Raw genomic sequence first — 22,932 nt, forward strand, 5'->3', positions numbered from 1 at the left:
CACTAACTCGTGGCTGCCCCGTGTCAAGCCAGGGCACTGAGGTTTCCGTACTTCTTCTCTGTCCCCTGCTACCCGGCTTCCCTCAGCTATGAGTCCTACAGCTTCAGCATTTATAATGTGTAAGTTCTTCTTTAACTATAACTGTTTTTCTTATTTTATCTCTTGAATCTGAAAATTGAAAACCAATAACTAGCGTTCACGGTGTTTATGTGCATATTATTTACTTGGTTTATCGTACTGTTTACGTGGACAGGCTGTATTCTCAAGCCCGCTGCATAGCTGTCATCATGGGGTGTCTTCTCATCGCCTTTCTGGGTTATTAGTTTTGTCCTTTCTTACATTCTTTCATGTACTCTACTTTCCTTTCTCATTGTTAGCTGGCCCACATTTTCAAAAATTTTTACAGAAAATGCATGGGAGATTGATTTCATACATGTCAGAGTCCATACATGTCAGAAATGGTTTATTTTGTTCTGTTTTGGGTTTTTTTGGTCAACTTCTTAAATAGCTTTAAATATCTAATGTAGGAACTTCAAATATAAACGATATGAATTAAAAATCACAAAGGAGTAAGTGATTTTTTTTTTCAACAGTTTAAACATTTGCTATCTATACTTCTTGGCATTTTTATTCAATAGGAGGAAGGATTAAAAAAATGTAGGGAAGGGTATCTAGATAGAAATTTTTTTTTAATTATGTAATTTTCTGAGGATGTGTGTAATACAGAAATTTATAGAGAAAATTTTTTATTATTTCCTATACATCCTTATTGTTATTTAGACATTTAAAAAATAACTCGCTCCTGTTAATTTCCACTACCTTAAGAGAAAGAAGCTGGGTTTTTTTTCAGTCGGTACCTCTTTTTTCTTTTTTGAAAATAAAGTCTGTTTTAATTTATAGACAATAGACTCATTATCTATCTGTATATTTTTTGCTGTATTTATCTGGACACATTTAAGTTATGATTCTGCAAGGAAGTTCTGGGATTGTTTTATTTGTTAAGAAATAACTTCTTTGATCCTAAGGGACATGTGCAGACTTCGGTAGACGCTAATATTCTGTTTTAATGTTTATAGTTGTTTTTTTTAACTTTGACATGACTGAACTAAAACTAGCCATTGCATTAGAGAACATGTTTCAATTAAAAAGAAACTATGGTTGCTGGCTCTATTTCTGTAATTTTAACATTATTATTTAAATCTTCAAGTTTTGCCTTCTGAAACTGGAGTTAGCCACTTTCAGAATCTAAAAAAATATATAAATAATATTTGAGGACAAGTTCCATGTACTTCCTGATAGAAAATTGGTCAGTTTGACTGGCTCATTAACACTTCAAGAGCACCAAGACCATTTAACGCACTGTAATTAGGTTCCAGCCCCTAATGCTCTTAATGGTACTTTAATGGCCTGAAAGAGTTATTAAAACTCCGGGCACCTAAATTGTTACTAGAGGATGCTTTGGCTGTTACAGATAATAGCACTTGGTTATGAAATAACCAAGTTCAGAGCTTCTTAAGAAGATTGAGATGCTAGGGTATGCATAATCTTTCTCTTGGTTAAATTAACCACCTTCTATAATGTAGAGCTTCGAATATTCACCAGATGTTTGAGCCTCTTCAGAACTGCCAGTGATGCCTAAGGACCTTATGTCAGGTGAAGTAATGTCATGAGTAGGTAATTTAAACCTAGAAGCTGTATTAACTCGCAGAACAATAAAGATTTCTTTTGCTTGGTCTTTATTTTTTTGTATTTATTTACTTTTTTGGTGGGAAAGGGAGGTAGTTGAGCTTTATTTTTAGGGGAGGTACTGGGGATTGAACCCAGGACCTCATGTAATGCTAAGCATGTGCTCTACCACTTGAGCTATAGCTTTCCCTGTCTGGTCTTTAAATAAATTAAAACTGTCTGTTGTCCTATAATAACTATTGCCTGTGCAGTGACTTTCAAGGTTTAAAAAATTAAAAAACAAAAATTGAAATCAGAACAATTATATTGATGTAGATACATTCTGGGATGAATAAATTACATGAGTAATAAGGGAATTCTGTAAAATGAAGCAGTTGGAACTTTTTCAAGGACAAGCATTACACTTGTCCTGAAATTATCAGAATTTATATGTATTTCATATTTGTAGAATTTGAACTTACATTTAGAGAAATTACCATAAAGGTCAAATAAAACTATGTAGTTTCTTTTATTTTCTTTCAAGGCAGGAATAAACACATGGAAACCGAATCTATTTGACTTAAATTTTCATGTACTATAAACACTTCAAGTGTTCCTGCAATTGTTATTTTAAAAATAAGCCATATTTATATGGCATTTGATTTCTTTACTTCCTAAAATACAAGTTAATATTGTCATTTACGGAAAAAAATAGGGAATAGCACAGTACTCTTAAGGGAAAATATGCTCATGTTAACTTTTGTAACCGGAAAGAACAGAGTTCAGTTTGCTTTCCTTTGCATGTACTCTTTGGCTCAGAAAGGGGCTGGCATGTCACCATCATTATCCTAAAAGCTCTGACATTTCTGGAGCAATTATTGCATGTCTAGGAACTGTGCTGGATACTTCTTTTGGAGTATCTGTTTAATGTTTACCCAAGTCCAAGCAAGGTGTGCTAGTGTTCCCTTCTTTTTCTTCAGATTAGGAAACTGAGGCACTGGTGGGGGCAGTTGGTGACTGTCTCTAAAGTCACATGGGAGCTACTGGAATCCAGTTGGGCTCTTCACCATTGCATTGCACTTCCCCTCTGAAAAATACTTGTGGCCTCAGACAGAATTGCTTTCTGGGAGCACTGACCACTTGCTCTTAAATAATTTACGCATCAGTGGGATAATTATGATTAGAAGACCCAGTAAAAAGATGGCTCTTTTGATCTTCATTCCTTTGATTTCATCAATGAGTGTGGCTTAATAGGCAGGGTGTATAGGCATGGGGTGTGGAGGAGGCAGTTGAAGAATAGGGACAAATCAAGTAAAATGTCCTATAATTAAGAAGATTAAATTAAATTACTGGGAATCTTTTGCCTCTTTTTTGAAACTTGACCTCTTCCAATTTTTTTTTTTTCACGTTTCTGTCATGTTCCTACAATATGGTGAAGAGTAAGGGAAGCCTAAATAAGTCCGTCTCTCGTGTGTACTAGTTATCTGACCTGGGAAAACTCACATAACCTCTGGAAGCTTTAGTTTCTGCATCTCTGAAGTTGCGGGGTTGATCCTCTAGTGAGTAGATGATTCCTAGACTTCTCTAAATTTTGGTTGTTTTAGGAAGTATTTTAATCCATTACTTTTAGCCTGTCTTCTTCTAAAGTAGAAAGACCTAAAATATCTTCAAAGTTAGTGCTGAAGGCACAATTTAAATTAAAGGATCATGGGATAGATTTCTTGGGGACATTGGCACATTTTTAGGTACTTTAGGGAAGCTGTTAAGTGATGAAGCTGAAATTTCAGTGAAGGTCTCCTGACCCAAAGCCTAAAATTTTAGCCACTTGGTTGTATGCTTCCAATTAAAATTAGATTAGAAAACCATTTGGATTTCTATGTACAAGGCACCCGGACGGTTTTCATTTTATTGGTCACATAAAATTTCCCATGAAGTGGTAATGAATATTTATATTTTGGGAAAGAAATCTACCAAGTCTTTTCTAAGAAGTTTTTCTGATATAATACAAATAGGCTTCTATATAGAATTATTCTGTTCGATTTTAACTTTGAAGTCTGTTAATTTCCATTTGTCATGATGTTAGAATATATTTTCAATACAGGTATTGATAAGAGTAGAATTTGTAGAAAAGGAGAATGGAGAAGGAAAAGGCAACTAAAATGAAGGATTCTGTTCACTAGTCTGTGTGCTCTTAAGCACCGGAGCACAGAACAGCATGGAAGACATAGAACCTTTTAGTACTTCCGAGGAAGCGCAACTATTAAAACACTTCTCTGAGCTGGAACCTCTATCTGTGATGCAGAAAGTGCAGGGATTATTTCTTGTGAATGTTTATAAAGTGTCATTAAAAAACATATGTTCACGCTTCCTGCAGACTTTGTTTAGAGGCCAGTTGTCCACATGTTTAGCTGTGAGCAGCATCTGCAGAACTGGCATGAGGGCTCTGTGCCTTGACATCACTTCCGTTGGTAGCATCCCACAGCGTTTGAACCTCCTTTTTTCTTTTTTTCCTTATATATATATATTTTTAATTCTCTTTGGCCAGAATTTCAAGCATGAGCACATTTTCTAGTATTTTTTTAAATAATATGGACAAGGAGATGTGGCATGACATTTATGTTGCTGGTTTTTAATCTAAAAATAAAAATCCTCGGCTGATTGCATGCTTTTCTCCCTTTCCTGTTGTGGTTTGGTGGAAATAATGCCAATGAAAACAGCATTTTGTTTTGTTTTCTCTAGAACTTCTTCGTGGAAGTACAGGTGGTTCTCAGTGTGGAGATGTGGGTGGCAAGTTAGAGATGTGAATGTATCTACAGTTTGATCAATCTCTCTGGGTGATTCTCATGGGTTCCTCCAAGTTTAGGACCACTCCATTAATCTATCCTTCTTTGCTGGTTGGAGGATCTAGTCTTGGAACTAGAATAATTGTTAACACTTTTGATATTCGTCCAGTTAGGAAATGTTATCACCTGATCAAATTTGATGACATTCTTCTCTCCACACATAGGCCTGTCGTCCCATATTTAAAGCTAGCACAGTTGACCCGTGAACAACTTGGGGATTAGGGGTGCCGAGCGTGCACGGTTGAAAATCCGCTGGTAACTCTACAGTTGGCCCTCCATGTCTGCAGTTCAGGCTTCCTCAGATTCAACCGTCCATGGACCATGTAGTACAGTAGTACGCATGTTGAAAATACCCACATGTAGGGGGACCTGCGTAGTTCAAACCCGTGTTATTCAAAGGTCCATGCTGTACTGAGGTTACTCTATTCCCTTCCAGATTTTGAGTAAATTATTTAACCCCATGGAGCCCTAGTTTCCTAATTTACATATAGGAAATAGTGATACCTAATATACAGGTTTTGAAGTTTCAATGACATACTATTACTGAGCATTTAAAGGGTTTGTTTGTTTGCCAGTCTAATAGATGGAAATGGTATTTTGTTTTAATTTTGCACTTTTCTGCTTGATGCTGGGATAGAACATCTTTTTCATATATTTATTGGCTATTTGTGTCTTCCCTTCTGTGAATTGCCTGTGCGTGTTGCCCTCCATTTTCGTACTGAGTTGACATATTCTTTTGCTATATGGCAGTTGCTTGGATTTTTTGGATATTAATTCTTTATTATTTAGGTTGCAAATATTTTCTCTCTATCTGCAGAGAAACTGTTGCCTTTTGGCTTACAGATATTTTGAATTTTAAATTTTGATGTATTCTATCAATCATTTTTATACATGATGCTAGTAGCATTTTGATTCTTGTGTAAGGATTTCTTACCCCATAGTCAAAAAGTTGTTTTTCTTTACTTCTTTTTTATTCTTTTATGTTTAAAATTTTTTACAGTTGGATCTTTAATCCATGTGAAATTCAGGTTTTTCCATATAAACAAACTTTCCCATTATCTCTTAACAGAAAAATTTGTTTTCTTCCTACTGTTTTGAAATGTCTCCTTTATAGTGTATTATAGTCTTATTTATGCAGATAATTTGCTTCTGGATTCTATTTGGTGTCAGTGGTCTATTTCTGTTCCCACTCCATGTTATTTTAATTACTGTAGCCTCATAATAAAAATATATATAAGACAAATCCTCCTCCTGTTTTTCTACGTTTTCAAAGGTATTTGGTTTTTCTTATGCCTTTATTCTTTTTTTTTTTTTTGATTAATAGACTTTATTTTTTTAGAGCAGTTTCAGGTTCACAGCAGAATTGAGCAGAAAATACAAAGAGTTCACACATAGCCCTCCCCACCCACACATATCTACTCCCCTACCCTCAACATCCCTCATCAGTGTGGCATATTTGGTACAATTGATGAACCAGCATGGACACATTATTATCTTATGCCTTTATTCTTTGTTGTAAATTTTTGGAATCACTTGTCAGGGATTTCTGCTGTCTTTAAAATATTAAATTTTCACATTAATGAATATGATATGTTTATTTCTTCAGTTATTCAGACTTTCTTGTATGTCTTTTAGTAAATTTATGTAGATTTACCAAGGAAGGTCTTGTTACATTTCATTTTAAGTTTGTGTCTAGATGTTTAATATTAATTTTTCTACTACAGAAGCTTTGTATAATGCCTGGCATGTTATAGGTGCTCAATAATTTTTTTAAATTGATGAATAAATGAATATATGCATGTATATATTGATAAAAAAAACATATTTTGAGCAAAGTTTGAAAATAATTTCAAAATAGGTGCTTTTTCACTTTAAAGTAAGAAAACATTTGTACTTTTAACAATTGTAGTTGTGTTTCTTGCACAGTGTACCTGTACATTGCCCGAGACACATATTCTTTGGCATAGGAGTTCTTTCTCTTGCATAGTGCTTTGGAGATTCATGATATTGTGTGTAGCCAGTGTAGTTTGTTCTATTTTATTGATGAATAGTGTTCCACTGTGTAGCTACACCACGGTTTATCCATCCTCCTGTTGATGAAAATTTGGATTTTCAGTCTTGGGCTAACACAAGTAAAGTTGCTATGAACATTGAAATATATAGGTCTTTGTGTGAACATATGTTTCCGTTTCTGTTAGGGAAGTACCAAGGAATACGGTTACTACGTCAGATGGTAATTATATGCTTAATATCACAAGAAACTGTCAAACTTGACTAAAGTGGCTATATTTTGCATTTTCACCAGCAAGTTGTATGAGAGATCCATTTGTTCTCAGAACCCCTATCCATCCTTTATGCTTTGATTTTGTATTGTCTTAAATAATAATATGCCTTTTTAAAAATTAAGAGGAGAAACACATACACACATATATATTCTTTTATATTTACCCATGTTTTGACATTTTTATACTCATGAATTTTATTACTTCTTGAAGATCTGTAGTTTCCATCTGATGTTATTTCACTTCAACTTGAAGACTTAGCATTTTTTGTATTGCAGTTCTGCTGGTGATGAATTCTATCCATTTTAATTGATCTGAAATTGCCTTTGTCTTGGAATTGTACTCTAACTGGATATAGAATTTTGAGTTACAGGGATTTTTGTAAAGATTTTCCGTTTTCCTTGGGCCTCCATTGTTTTTGATGTCTATAATGTGTTGTTACCCAGTATATAATACATTGTTTTCTCAGACTGTTTTAAAGATTTTATCCCTATTTTTTGATTCAGCAATTTTTCTGTAATATCCTAAGTTTTGCAATATCCTTTCCTTTATGTATATCCTCCTTAAGGTCTCCTGAACTTTATGGATCTGTAAGTTTTCGTTTTTGCCACATTTAGAAAATTACTTGCTATTGTTTTTCATTTTTTCACCCCATATTCTCTTGCCTTCATTCTGAGACTCATAATAAACATATTTTAGACCACTTATAATAATAAATTATTCTATAAATCCCAGGTGTACAACATTATAATTCAGCATCTGTGTACACTACAGAGTGATCACCAAATGTCTACTTGCCATCCATAACCATACGCTTGACCCCCTTCACCCATTTCCCCCAACCCCTTCATCTCTGGTAATGATGGTCTAATCTCTGCATCTGACATTGTTTTTGTTTTGTTTGTTCATTTGTTTTGTTTTTTGTTTTTTTAGATTCCACGTGTGAGTAAAATTATACAGTATTCGTCTTTGTCCCTCTGACTTATTTCAATTGGCATAATACCTTCAAGATCCATCCACGTTGTTCCAAGTGGCAGGATTTCATTCTTTTTTTATGACTATAAGTATTATTCCATTGTGTTTATATACCACATCTTCTTTATCCATGCATCTGTTGATGGACACTTGGGTTATTCCCAGATCGTGGCTGTTGTAAATAATGCTGCAGTGAACATAAGGGTTGTATATACCTCCTCAAATTAGTGTTTTCATGTTCTTTGTATAAATACCCAGGAGTGGATTAGCTGGATCATATGGTAGTTCTATTCTTAATGTTTTCAGGAATCTCCATACTATTTTCTGTAATGCCTGCACCAATTTACAGCCCTGCCAGTAGTGTACAAGGGCTCCCTCTTCTCTACATTCTCTCCAACACTTGTTATTTCTTGTTTTTGAGAATAACCATTCTACAGGTGTGAGGTGATATCTCATTGTGGTTTTGATTTGCATTTCCCTGATAATTAGTGTTGTTGAACATCTTTTCATGTGCCTATTGGCCATCTGTACATCGTCTTTGGAGAAATATATATTCAAGTTTTTTGCCTGTATTTTAATTGGAGTTTTGTTGTTGTTGTTGAGTTGTATGAGTTCTTGATATATTTTGGATATTAGCCCATTATCAGATATGTGATTTGCAAATAATCTTCTCCCATTCAGTAGGTAGCCTTTTTTATCATTTCTTTTTTGGGAGGCTGGGGGAAGGTAATTAGGTTTATGTATTTTTTTAATGGAGGTGCTGGAGATTGAACCCAGGACCTCATGCATGCTAAGCATGTCTACCACTGAGCTGTACCCTCGCCTCTTGCCTTTTCATTTTGATGATATTTCCTTTGCTGTGCAAAAGCTTTTTAGTTTGATGTGGTCCCTTTCGTTATTTCTGCTTTTGTTTCTCTTGCGTTTGGAGTCAGATCCACAAAAATGTCATTAGATCCACAAAAATGTCATTAAGGCTGATATCAGTGAGATTACAGCCTGTTTTCCTCTAGGAAGTTTATGATTTCAGGTCTTACATTCCAAATCTTTAATCCATTTTGAGTTAGTTTTTGCATATGGTGTATTTAGACCACTTTTAATTGTCTCAGAGGTCACGGAAACCCTCTTCATGCCTTTGCAGTCTTTCTTCCTTACTGTTCTTTAGACTCGATAATTTCTATTGATCTGTCTTATACTTCCCTGGTTTTTTTGTCCATATCTAAGTTCTGCTATTAAATTCATATGACTTGTGATTTCAGATACTCCCTCTTTTTTTTTTTTTTTGATAATTTCATGGTTTTTATTCCTCCACTGAAATTTCTCTTTCATTCTTTGTGACTGTACTTTCCTCAGAGTCCTTGGACATATTCATAGTAACTACTTTAAAATCCTTGTTTGTATGGGTCACTCAGGGTTGATTTCTGTTGACTGCTTCTTCTCTTATTGGGAGTTTCAAATATTCCAGGTTGAGCACTAACTCATATGGTTATCCTGCTTTTACCTGACAGGTGTTTCTGTTCCATATTGATCCAGCAGGGTGCTTATTTAAGTATTCTGTATTTTCTTTTTTTTTTATAATTGATTTATCTTGCTGTGGGCTAACCTGAGGAAGTGTGTTGAAACATGAATTCTCTGCCTCATCTTTGTCAGATGTTTCTGTTTTCTGTAAAGCAAAATGCTTTGGAAAGTTGAGCATTGTTTTTAATTGCTGATAATTTGGTTAATGTACTTGAACTAAGTGCAAGTCTCATTTCAGTAGTAAAAGTAATTTTATTTATATATTCCCTCTCTGTTTCAAATGTTAAAGAAAAAGTTGGTTAATTGAATTTAACTTAAACATACTAGAAATGAAAATACCTTTATAAAAACTAAATTCCAGTGACACTAGAAGCAAAGATAAATATGACTATCATTGAATAAGCAATTAGTTACAAATTCATTTGAAGCCTGATCTTTGCCATAGGAAAAAAAGGTATGTTTGTAGAAAAAGTTTATGAATGTTACTTTTAGTGTTTGTTTGCATTATTATCTGTGCCAAGCTATATTGACTTTTTAGTAGACTTACACACATTAAAAATAACTGTAGTATTAATAAAAATATGTTTAGTAATTTTTTAAGTCATCAGTTCATGTTTGTTTATTATTTATTTTTGAGAGATAAAAGTAGGTAAGGTTATAGGTGTCCTGCTTGAGTATCTTGGGCTCCATCTCATGGACAAGGTTTTAAAGGATTGGACAGATGGTAATTATTATTTGCTAATAATTACTCCTGATTTTTATTAGGTGATTTTCATATATTATTTTATCCTCACAACCTTAATGTCTTTTTTTAATTTTGTTTTTGAAGAAGCAAAGTAATGTACTTTCCCACAATAACATGGTATGTGAGTCCTGGAAGTGGGATCTGAACTTAGTGCTGATTCCAAACAGGGCATTCTCCCTGGTTTACCTTATTTCTTCTTAGAAACTTTCTGAGTGTTCTTAGTCTCATTATTTTCTGAATAATTCTCAGTTAGAGTTTTGATTTTGTTTTGGACCAGAAAATTATTTATTAAGTAAGAGTATGTTTTTCTTTTTTGTTTGTTTTTAATATCCAATATTTAATTATATAAAAATTGGGGGGGGAATGGGTGTGGCTCATCTTTGGTAGGCAAGAGAGTTATTTAAAATATTTAAAATTAATTATTTTCAATATTAATTAATAACAATATCAGTAAATATTTTAAAGATATTAAATGCAGAATGTATTGTCATAATTTTCTTATGCTTAAAATTTCTTAATTTTTTTTGTTTTTAGTAAATAATTACTTTTAAAGTTCATTGGTGTTTTATGTCTCTAGATTAAAAGGATTTCATACTTTGGATATTTCTCTCTGTCTCTCATTGTTCATGGGCTGTATGTATAAAATGAACCTTACCAACTCAAGTTTTTACATCATTACATCATTACTATTTACTTATTTGGCAAAAATAGAGTATGAAAGTATCTTTAAGTCTGAAATCTGGGTAAAATGGAAGTCTTGGCAAATACTTGTAATTAGAAACTACCCCTAGTGTAAGAGAGTGTATTTTTTTATAACAAAGATTTGAAAGAAAGTCGATTATGAGACCTTTTTTTTTTGCTTAGTACATCACAATTTGTGATATTCAGTTATGTTTTAAAAAAGATGTGAACTGGTTTATACTGAAAAGGAACTTGATTATATGATGAAAGGTTTACAATATTCCTGATGAAAGAAAACGATGTCAGGAAGATTGCTTTTAAAAAGTGGAAAGTGTTGTGAACCTCTCATGTCTACAGAAATAGAATGGTAGGTTTTGGACTAAAATATTTTAGCTTAATGTCTTTGCTTTTACATGTTTCGAAGTCAAAATTAAGAAAAACTAAATTAAAATGTAGAGCTCTGGATTTCAAAAAACCAAATTGAACTTTAAAATTTGTTATATTGCATCATTATTTTCTGTTTTGCTTTTTAGCTAACATTTAATAATAAATTTTTAAATTTTCAATGGATTTGTACAGAACAATGGTTATTTATAAATCATATATCTTTAGTTTTAACATAAAATTTCACTTAAGGAGACTTCATATAATCTTTGTTAATTAAACTTTCAGATTTGGAAACAGTTCTGTTATAAAGTAAATCATGGCTCTACACTGTCAGAAGTTATGACACCTTTTATGAAAATTTTTAAAAAGTAGGGTAATATATATTTAGGTGACTGCTTTTAATTGTATTTTAATTGAAATTGTTACTTAATGTTACAGACTAGTCCTTTTTAGCTCTTTGATAATTTAAGTTTTATGTAAGTCTGGTCTTTCCTAGTTTTTGTTGTTTTTAATATTTTCTTTCATTGATAATTGATTTCCATTCTGCTTGCTGAAAATATCCAAAACTGACCATTTTTCACCATCTCCATACAACTACAGTCATCAAAGCCCTCACCACATTTCACCTGTGTGGAGACTCACATTTCATATTGGATTTCCTGCTTCCACTCCTTCCTCTGCACAATCTTTTCCTGACAAAGCACATAGAATCTTCCTAAGACATGTACTCCGCTGCCCCAAATCCTGGAGTGGTTTCTCATGGCGAAGTGAAGGGCCGAGTCCACAGTTGACCCTTAGAGTCCTCTTTGGCTGCTTCGCTGATCACACCTAACACTCTTACTTCGCCCTTCTCCAAACACAGGGCTTTCTCACTGTCCTTGTCAAACATTTTACACACACTCAAACCCCAGAATATTGGCACTTAGCCTTAAGGGCTCCTCTTCTGGGTACTTGAATGAGTTGCTCCCACACTTCATCTAAGAATTGACTGAAATACTTTGGATCAGATGCTGTCCCTGACCTCTCATATCTGAAAAAGGATTTTTATTTGCAGAGCAATCTACATGCATAATTGTACATTTTTAGGCCTTTGTCTCATCTATATCTGTTTTCTTACTCAGGCTTACTTTGACAACAGATAGTTTTAGCAGTCTATTAAATTCTTTTAAAACAAGTTAATTTTATAGAAAAAAACATATTTTTTGTACTGATAAAATCACTACCTTATAAAATTTTATTAACTATCCTAATTATAAGAACAGTCACGGTTGGCATAAATGTTTTGGGAATAAACACACCTGATGCTTTCTAAAGCTAAAACTTAATACTGGGAGTAAAGTGTGGGCTTTATTCTAGAGTTGTCTCAGATAGACCCAGCAGATAGACCACTGTGGACATCCGTCAGAATATTTTACAGAAGTGGAGAGTCTTTGTCAGTCATCCAGGGAGTTGATCAAGAAGATCTTAATTTAAAAGAATTTGACTTGTAGTTAAAAACAGAAACTGAAATAAACTTTGCTTGATTATATAAAAGAGCTCTTCTAGATTATTCTAGCTTTTATTGTTGGATTAGTTCATCTTGAAAATTATACGTATATAATAGAAATTTTCACATAAAATTAATTCCAAGAGTGGGAATAAATGACTACTAGAAAATTGCTGCTTTTCTTAAAATAACATATTGTAAGAAATACATCTAATGAAATAATTCTGGAAATGGATAATAGTGATGGTTGCACAACATTGTGGTTGTACTTAATATTAGCCACTGAATCAAACACTTAAAAATGGTAAATTTTATGTATATGTTACTACAATAAAACTAAAATAAAAATACATCTATACATGAAAAATAATATAAATAAAGCTGTGACAAATTATTAATGTGCAATATGGAAGAAAAGGCAGAATTCATGGAATTAGAGGACCTGTATTTATGAGTACTAGTTCTACCATGAATGAGTTGAATACATACATTTTGGGAAATCTTTTACATTTTCTTAGCTGTAGTTTTCTTATGTTTAATGTGAATTTACTTATTCTTCTCAACTCTTACGAGTTTTATGAGGAACAAATGAGGTTATTTATATAAAAATATTTTATGAACTGTAAGTGAGTTTATAGATTTTAGGTGGAATTTTTCATACTTTTGGAAGAGTAATTCATTGAACTGATTGTTGGTGTTGCATATAATATTTCGACTTGAGGCATTTGCTGTTGAGGTTTTAAAAATATTTAAATTGCTTATTTAAACATTTTTGGGTTTTTTTTTGTGTGTGTGAAAATGCAGCTGTTTTCTCCCAGGGTATAATTAATTGAGAATGGAAACATTTAGCTTATATTTGGAAAGTTACACTTCTTATTAACATTATTAAATGTTCACGTTTTTATTATTGATGTCTTTTCTTAACAAGTCCTCTTCATAACTTCTGAAGGGAAAGCCATACCAGCTGAGACAGATGCTGGATAACGTAGCTTTTCCTTTCTTACTTGAAGTCAGTGTATTAGAAAGCAATGATCAAAAAAAGGTTTATGCTGTGGGTCAGGGAACAGTTGACAGGACAGGGTACAATGAGGTTATAAATCAGATTTAAGTAATAGAAAATAATTTAATTTGGACATTGATTAAAGTGCATTTCTAGTTTCTCACTTTCAATGGACTAAAAGATATTTTTTCCCTCTGAATAAGGAAACAGTGAGTTGGAGGAAGTCAGTGTTAGTTAATTTACAGTGTTTTTGCAAAACTAGAGATCAAATGTAGCAAAGTCGTCAATAGAAAGCTCACTTTGAAGAGAAGCTCTTTTGATAAGAAACAGAAAAAATAGTCATTATTTAATTAAGTGAAATCTTTACTGAATCTTCTATTTTGAGCATAACAAAGAACTTTGTGATCTAGGATACAATATATAAGACTAAAAAGTTGTATCTTCAGAATTCACTGTTTTAAACATCTTCCATCACTTACTGAATAAATATATATTGACAATGATGAACAGTTCTGTAGTCTGTGTTCAGTTTTAGGTGATTCTTTTTTTCCTAGTTAGTTGTAACATTTCTATTTGCTTCAGAATTACTTCAGCTAGATGTGTGGCCTGTTGACATATTTTAAAATTTTAAATTTGCAGGCCTTTAGGCAGCATACTCAGTCTCCTGCTTGCCAGGGTCTCTACGCCTTACCACAGTTCTTTCACTTATGCGAAACGTCTGACCTCTGGAGACATGTCACTCCTGCTGAACCTCTGCGTAACAGGCACAAGGCAAGGATAAAAAGGAAAAGGTTAATTCCTATCTGTCTAACCCCTACCTGCAAAATGCTTACCTTTTCCTGTCTTGCTTCGTGAGTGGGGATTCCCATGAGGTTTGGATGAGCAAGTCTGAAACCAAGTGATCTTTAAATTATCCCTATGCATGGTGTAATCTCCTGTTTTTAGTTATAGCTTTCTAATTTTTGAAGTGCTACCAAGTCTGTTTGTCATTTGCCATGATGTATCATTACTAAAGGACTATGCTGCATTTCCCTTACTTTCTGGTGGAGAGTAAAGACTTCTAGGTTTATTTAGTTATTTCTTATACTTTTTGAATTGATATTTTGGGAAATGATACATTCCTTGGGGACCTCTTTTCGGGGAGGGGTCTATTACTAATGCAGTAATATTTCCAATTATTTTTAAACGAATGTCCTCAAAATGTATTGGTTAAGCTGTTTATGTGGTAATAGAACTTAAAAATAAATCCTGTAAATTATTACTAATTTGAAATGAAAAACTCTGAACCATCCAGGTATCACTGTGTTTAAAATTGCCCTGACCACACTGTCTGTCTTGCCTACTCTGATTTATTTTTCTTCATCAGACTTTTCTCTCCTAAATTGTGTATTTGTTTCTTTATTTGCTGTTTTTCTCTTCCTACTATAGAAGCACGTGAACAGCGACTTGTTTCTGATTGTCATTCTATTTCATTGCTTAGAACAGTATCTGACACATAATGAGAAATTTACTATGTATTTCATGCAGGAACACATGAAACCCTTCTCATTCAACTTTAGTGCGTTCTCTTCTGGACACTGCCCTTTCTGTCCTACCTTCAACATTCCTTTCCTTTAACTTAGAATATCTAAAACACGGTAACTCTCCATTCTCTGAGCCGCCCCCACGCCGTTGTCCTCAGAATGACGTCAGTCTTTAAGTATATCTCACTTAATCTTCTCACTTCAATGCAATTTGTTGTCTCTCTGCCTGGTTTCTTAAAATTAAACCTTTGAGATCCTTGAGGAAAAAACTGTTGTCCTCATCTCCTTATCCCCCATACCTACCTAACATGGTATCCAAAGATGCTCAAGAAATGTTTGCAGAGTGAAGGAGTAATATTTTACATAGGAAGAAATGGAAGTTTGGAGGTGATATGATACATGCTGATGATTATGCCGCCAGTTAGGAGCAGAGTCGGACTGACTGCCCCAGTCCAATGCTCTGCCACTAACGGGAGTGGATTTTGGTTTTTTCTTTTTTTAACAAAAAGTCTTTGTTTTTTCACTTACAGATATTGACGATGTTAGGAAGTACAAGCCTGGTTACTTGGAAGCTACTCTTAATTGGTTTAGATTTTATAAGGTACCAGAGGGAAAACCAGAAAACCAGTTTGCTTTTAATGGAGAATTCCAAAACAAGGTGAAGATGCTAATCTTTATTTTTAAATGTGCCTGTGATACCTGTATAATACTTCTTTCACTTTGGGGGGTTCTTATGTGAATATTTGTGTATTACACAACAAAAGTGCTTTTTACTGACTTTCATATTTAAGGACATTATTTTATCATTTTTTTATTTTTAAAAAAGTTTGAGGAGATCTCTCTAAGTGAATCAATAAGACTAATAAATACCTTTATCCATCTGTTTATCTATGTCTGTTTCCTTCATCTCAGGCAACAGCACACCTGAGGGAATGTTTTCTCTTCAGAAGTAAATTTCCCCATCATTCAGCCTCAGTTCCCAAGACTCTCTATTTTCTTCATTCTTATCATAATGTGTTTAGTTGTCATTGAAAGAGAAAGGAGCTAGCACAAATGAGTTAATACGTAAGAGCTCTGCCTAACGAAAATTACCAACATTTTGGGAAGGAAAAAAATCTAGAGAATTTTCTGCTTTGGAATAATAAAGCAAGTTTTCCTTTGATGGTCTTACTAGATACATATCTATTGTTGATTTTGCCTTTTTAGATACTATATGAATTCATATTAAGAAAAAATTAGAAAATATTAGGTTTCCTATCTTCAGACAGTGGATAGTCTAAAATGATTATGCAATTAGGCTACTTACAGCTTTGATTTCATGATGATGAAATCAAGAGGTATATGCTTATTTACAAGCCAGGCACTAAGCTAAACCCTTTGTATACATCTTATTCTTTCAACGACTCTGTGATTTAAATCAGGGGTTGGCAAACTTTTTTCTGTAAAAGACCAGATAGTAAATATTTTCGACTTTGTAGGTCACAGAGTCTCTGTCACACTACCCAGCTCTTCCATTGTGGCGCTAAAGCAGTCATGGGCCATGCACAAGTGAAGGGGCTTAATTGTGTTCAGTAAAACTTTACTTACAAGAGCAGGTGGCGGGCCGGATTTGGGCCACGGGCCCAAGTTTCCCAACCTCTGATTTAGATTATCTTCATTACATTCCATTTATACATGAAGAGATTAGGACAATGAGATTAAGTAATTTGCACAAAGTTACACAGCTGGAAATAAGGATGTCAGAGTTTACACTCAGGTTTGCCCGACTCCATAGCTCATGTTCTTAACAATTAACTGTCATACTGTGAATAGTTCCATGTTAGTATAATGATGTGATTGCTGTGTCTATTTTTGATTTGTAACTAGGCTTTTGCTCTTGAAGTTATTAAATCTACTCATGAATGTTGGAAAGCATTGCTTATGGAGAAGTGTGATGGAGGAGCTATAAATTGGTAAGAATTTGTCTTTTCAATGTAATGTTATTTGATTATTAATTGGTACTGTGGAGCCATGCAATACTACTCATCTGATTTTTTTGAGAATTGCAGTTTTTTTTTATTTAAAAAATGTTTGCAGAGCACCTATTTAGAAGGTATTACCAAGTGCTGGGCACTGTGAAACTAGGAATTGACATGGTCCCTTTTCCCAAGGGATTTATAGTTTAGTGGGGGATACTGTCAAGTAGACAGGCATTCAGTTATAATACAGTGTGATATATGCAAAGGTGGAGTAAACAACAATTTTTCAACATGCAAACATATGGTTATTTAATTTATATGATAACTACCACACCATTTACTTGGTAAGAACAATAAAACGCCTCCTTATCCAACATGATCTTGGTCACCAGGTGGTTGACTGAGGGGAATCAAACAATAGTAACATATATAACTGAAACATTTTATTTTACTTTAAAACATTTAAATGTACATTTACTTATCAGTCTTTGGATATAAGGGCTAAGACTTTTTCTGTATAGATTCCGTATTGATTATATATAGTCTAACTTAATATATAATAGAAAATAATGTTCAGATCCTGTAATCCTTAAACTCCTTATACTTAAAAAGTGTTGTAAATGTTTAGGGTTTTTTTCCCTCTAACCTTTTATAGTTGTGTTACCCGCACCTAACTTGACACCAAGGTTTTATAGTGATTCTCCTTTTTTGAGGCTTTTTAGAGCCTCAGCAGTTTTAGAGCCTACTCAGTGTTCCTAGACACAGTTCTCTTTCCACACTGCCTTCATCCATGAGTGTAATTACAGCTTAAATTATGAAATTATAGTAACGAGAGCAACTGACATAAAAGGCTTGGAAACAAAAACAGCTGACCCTGGGTAAGCCTAACTGTAGGAGGTGAAAGTACACAGTCTTTCTGGAGAGCAGAGTCCTACCCAGCTTCACCGTTCTCTTTGAATGAGGAGAAGCTGGGAAGCCATTCATTCTTCTGACAGATACTGACAGAGGGGCTCCTGAGAGGTACTGTGCTGGTGGTAGGGTTACTGCTGCGAATACAGTGGAGTCCCTGTTCTGCAGCACTGGGTCTGGGAATCCACAGACACATTTAATGAAGTCATTGGAATAAAGTAACATGGAGTAAAGAATTAGTCAGTCTCAGGGAATATTTTATCCAAGTCATCAAAAGGCTCATCTTGCCTCTGCATGAATACTTGGGCATGACAGCTTCAGAATCAGCTTCTCTTGCGGGCTAGAGTGACACTGTCAAGTAGCTGATCTTCCATGTTTCTTACTGCTGTGTAGATCACTGTTTTTTTTTTTTTTCAGCAGTCTTAAAATTGAGGTAATTCTTCCTAACTTAAATAGTACAATTAATTAACAAACTGAAGAAACTGGGTATAATTAAATGTCATCTAGCCCTGACTATTCTAGTAACTGATAGACTGAGCTCTTCTTTATGGGCAGACATTCTAAGTCAGATGTTAATGTGATGAGCTCCTCTAAAACGAAGGGGTCTTCAGTTGTCCGAAGACGTATTTCATCTCCTTCCTAAAGGTAACTTTCTGACAAGCTTTTTCAGTCTTTGATAGGACTTGCATGGTTTCCAGGTTTCCTGAGGGGCACAGCTAGAGAATGTCTCTGGCTAGTTTTTCTAAAGCCTGACACCGTTCCTTCTGTGCCGATTCTAATCATCTTTACTGTGAGAGTAACTGTGTCTGTGCTCTGGAGTCATTTTGCTGTAGCCACCTAGGTAATGATAAGGAATCTATTAACAATAAGATTGATATTTTTTGAACTCTACTATTTTTCAGGTTCAAAGGGTTTTATATATTATCTAATTAATATTCACAATATTAGATATGTGTAAGATCTGTATCATTATTATATTCATTTTACATATGAGGAGATTGAGGCCATGTAGAGATTAATGGACCTATCTAAGGTCCCTGTGTGCGATGGAGCCAGGATTTAAGCCAGATTTCAAACTTAGTCTCTTAACAGCTATTTTTTTCTCCACATTTTCAAAGAATACAACAAAATAATTTTATTTTTGCTTAAAAATTTGGGGGATAAAAGTTTCTGGATATAAATTTTATGCATCTAGATAATTTAAAGTCAAAATCTTCTGAATTTTAACTCACTTTTGCCCATGTTTTCCTTATTTTTTTATCACTGTTTGATTTGTAAAATATATTCATGATTGTTAAGTTTTTATTTCCTTTGTCCTTACCTAATAAATTGCTTTTCTCCCTCAGTTCCTTTAAATGTACTCTGTTATTGACTAGCAAAGCTCCCTCCCTTCCGTTTTAACCTGTTTTCCCCACTCAGTTCAGTTGAAGTCTGAACTGAGGACACTATCACAGTAGTTCTCTCCAACAACGTATAGCACAGCGCAGTTTCCTAGGGAAATCATTCAGACATTCAAATGCATTGTCCTCGTCTTTAAACCTGGTGAATTAGGCTCTCTGAGAAGTAGTGTCTAAGGATCTGTATATTTTAAAAGCTCCCTGGTGCTTCTCATGAACCTCTCTGCTTAAGAACTGTAAAATCCAAACTGCTCATAGCTACTTTTGATACTTACCTGGCAGGGGAGATACCATGATGACGAAGGTGGTTTTCCCAGGGCCAGGCTTATCCATTGAAACCTGGATGTGCTGACCCCTGTGATTTCCCCAAATGTGGGAAACTTGACTGCATAATTTGTGGTAGTGGGGGACTGTGTTCACGCTCTCCCCTAGTAAAAAAAACTAAATAATAATTTTTTTGAATCAATAAATAAGTATCAATCCGTGTTAACTATTTTTATATAAGGGCCAATTCTGAGAAAATAAGTGTTTCTCAGTAGAATACCTTTTATTACACCTTTAAACATTCAAAATCAAAATCACTTCCTTAAATCCTGAGGAAAGTGTGTTGCAACCCAGATTACATTCTTGATTAACTGAAAGGCTGTTAGTGAGGAAGGTGGCACTGTTTGTAGCAATAAAATGCTAAAAAAAAAAAAAAAAAAGTGGAGGGACGCCTATTGAAGAAATAGTGACAAAGGGCTTTGTAATCTCCCCTCTTTTGTATCTTACACATCATGCAAGGATCTCCTAAGTCCGTTGTATATACCTTCCATTTCTTTCTTGAAACAGCCATTCTCATGATGTGTCCAAGGTGAAAAGTGTCAGTCTTTTGGCTCTCCTAGGTTCTGCTGGTTACTTGTCAGAATATTTTTATTGGATTTATTTATAATTTTTCAAAGTTATTCAGTTTTTTAAATTTGCAGTGCTGGCTTTAATATTTTTTCTTTTTTAATATTTCTGTTGATGGCTTTGCCTTGTTATGGGAGTAGAGGATTACTTTAGAAATGGATGATCAGATTTAACAGGCAGAAATATAGGACATAACTTAAATCTAAATTTCAGATTTCAGTATAAATGTCTCATGTGATACTTGGGACATACCTATACAAAAAAATAATTTGCTATTTATCTGAAATTCAGGTTTAATTGGGTGTTCTACGTCTTATCTGTCAACTCTATTTAGAGCAGACTCCCTGTTCTCTCATTATAGTTTTCCCAGAATTCCCAAGGAATGTTTCTCTTCAGTGTAGTTATAATGTTAAAAACATTAACTATACCATATTTCATATGCATCACACTTTCTTCAGAGGAGTAGCGCTCAAGACTTTGCAGTGCCTAATTTTTTGCCTGTTCTTTTTAAGTTTAGTTTTGATTTTCTTCAGAGAAACATCTAACTTAAAAGGCCTTACCTTTTTCAGTTTTTAGCTTACTTACTCATGAGCTGTGGAGAAGAGAGTACAAAGTAGTTTAGTCTTAAAGATGATCATGCCGGCTTTCACCAGACATCCACATTCATGCCAAGAATGAAAACGAATTCCACATTTTGAGTCTGGGTAGAAAGCAAAATGACCACTTTCGTAATCAGTCTGTACCCAGTGCCCGATCACAGACAGGTGTAGTTAAGAAGATAAATAAGTAACTAGGCAGACCTTTCTATCATCTATACCCCAGCATATCTTAGAAGCCATTGCCGAAGGAAATCTGATAACGTGTATCCCTCAGACCCACTTGAGGAGCCTGCACGCACGTGAGTGTGTGTGTGTTTCATCTGTTAATACCTCCTTTAGAGATCCGCTAGTCACGTATGCCTTCAATTTTGAAAAATTAATTTAGCTTTAACTCCCCTTTTCTACTACCTTTTTCTGTATCCATATTAATCTGATTTCTTTGATGAAATTTTTAAAAATTGGACTGAGTACATCTGAGAGGAATGACATCCTTGCTTTCATCTGGAAAGTAAGACAGGCCTGGTGGGCGGCGTGCTTGTGGAGGCAGCGTGCTGTTCCCCATTGTCTGTGAAGGCTTTTGAGTTGATGGAGCCTTTACCAGTGGGGGAGCAGCTGCTGTCCATGCCTTGCTGAACTTCCTTACTTGTACAAAAACCAAGTTCTTGTGTTCATATGGTTTCCTCTCACCACTTAATCTTCCCTCCCTGTCTGAGAAAGATTCCACAGTACCTTTCCAGCAACCAGTTATAGTGTTTACCACCACACTTAGAGGAAAATTTTTCCTTATGGTCATTATTCTATGGGTCAAATTTGGTTTTTCTTTTCTTCGGTGAAGTGTAGTATAATAGTCGACTAATCTTCGACAAAGGAGGCAAGAATATACAATGGAATAAAGACAGTCTCTTCAGCAAATGGTGTTGGGAAAACTGGACAGCAGCATGTAAAACAATGAAGCTAGAACACTCCCTTACACCATATACAAAAATCAACTCAAAATGGATCAAAGACTTAAACATAACACAAGATACAATAAACCTCCTAGAGGAAAACATAGGCAAAACATTATCTGACATACATTTCAAAAGTTTTCTCCTAGAAGAAATAAAAGCAAGAATAAACAAATGGGACCTAATGAAACTTACAAGCTTCTGCACAGCAAAGGAAACCAAAAGTAAAACAAGAAGACAACCTACGGAATGGGAGAAAATTTTTGCAAATGAAACTGACAAAGGCTTGATCTCCAGAATATATAAGCAGCTCATATGACTCAATAAGAAAAAAAATAAACAACCCAATCCAAAAATGGGCAGAAGACCTAAACAAGCAATTCTCCAAGGAAGACATACAAGTGATCAAAAGGCACATGAAAAAATGCTCAATATCACTAATTATCAGAGAAATGCAAATCAAAACTACAATGAGGTATCACCTCACACCAGTCAGAATGGCCGTCACTCAAAAATCCACAAATGACAAATGCTGGAGAGGCTGTGGAGAAAGGGGAACCCTCCTACACTGCTGGTGGGAATGCAGTTTGGTGCAGCCACTATGGAAAACAGTGTGGAGATTCCTCAAAAGACTAGGAATAGACTTACCATATGACCCAGGAATCCCACTCCTGGGCTTGTATCCAGAAGGAACCCTACTTCAAAAAGACACCTGCACCCCAATGTTCATAGCAGCACTATTTACAATAGCCAAAACATGGAAACAGCCTAAATGTCCATCAACAGGTGACTGGATAAAGAAGAGGTGGTATATTTATACAATGGAATACTACTCAGCCATAAAAACCGACAACATAATGCCATTTGCAGCAACATGGATGCTCCTGGAAAATGTCATTCTAAGTGAAGTAAGCCAGAAAGAGAAAGAAAAATACCATATGAGATCGCTCATATGTGGAATCTAAAAAAACAAAGCATAAATACAGGACAGAAATAGACTCATAGACAGAGAATACAGACTTGTGGTTGCCAGAGGGGTGGAGGGTGGGAAGGGATAGACTGGGATTTCAAAATTGTAGAATAGATAAACAAAATTACACTGTATAGCACAGGGAAATATACACAAAAT

General features: G+C 34.5%; 1 protein-coding gene and 1 non-coding gene across 3 annotated transcripts in view; both read left to right on the top strand.

The window, feature by feature from the left end:
* Positions 1-22,932, top strand: part of PPA2 (inorganic pyrophosphatase 2) — a 78,753-nt gene that overhangs the window by 41,875 nt on the left and 13,946 nt on the right. For both annotated transcript variants that reach the window (XM_031468310.2, XM_064484433.1), the window contains 2 exons: positions 15,633-15,760; positions 16,969-17,054. In XM_031468310.2, the coding sequence (XP_031324170.2) occupies positions 15,633-15,760; positions 16,969-17,054 (214 nt within the window). The remainder of the gene's footprint in view (positions 1-15,632; positions 15,761-16,968; positions 17,055-22,932) is intronic.
* Positions 19,634-19,797, top strand: LOC116149006 (U1 spliceosomal RNA). The gene has a single exon (XR_004132652.1). It is a non-coding gene; the product is annotated as a U1 spliceosomal RNA (small nuclear RNA).

The sequence above is a fragment of the Camelus dromedarius genome, chromosome 1 (assembly GCF_036321535.1).
Source record: "Camelus dromedarius isolate mCamDro1 chromosome 1, mCamDro1.pat, whole genome shotgun sequence".
NCBI classification, from domain to species: Eukaryota; Metazoa; Chordata; class Mammalia; order Artiodactyla; family Camelidae; genus Camelus; species Camelus dromedarius.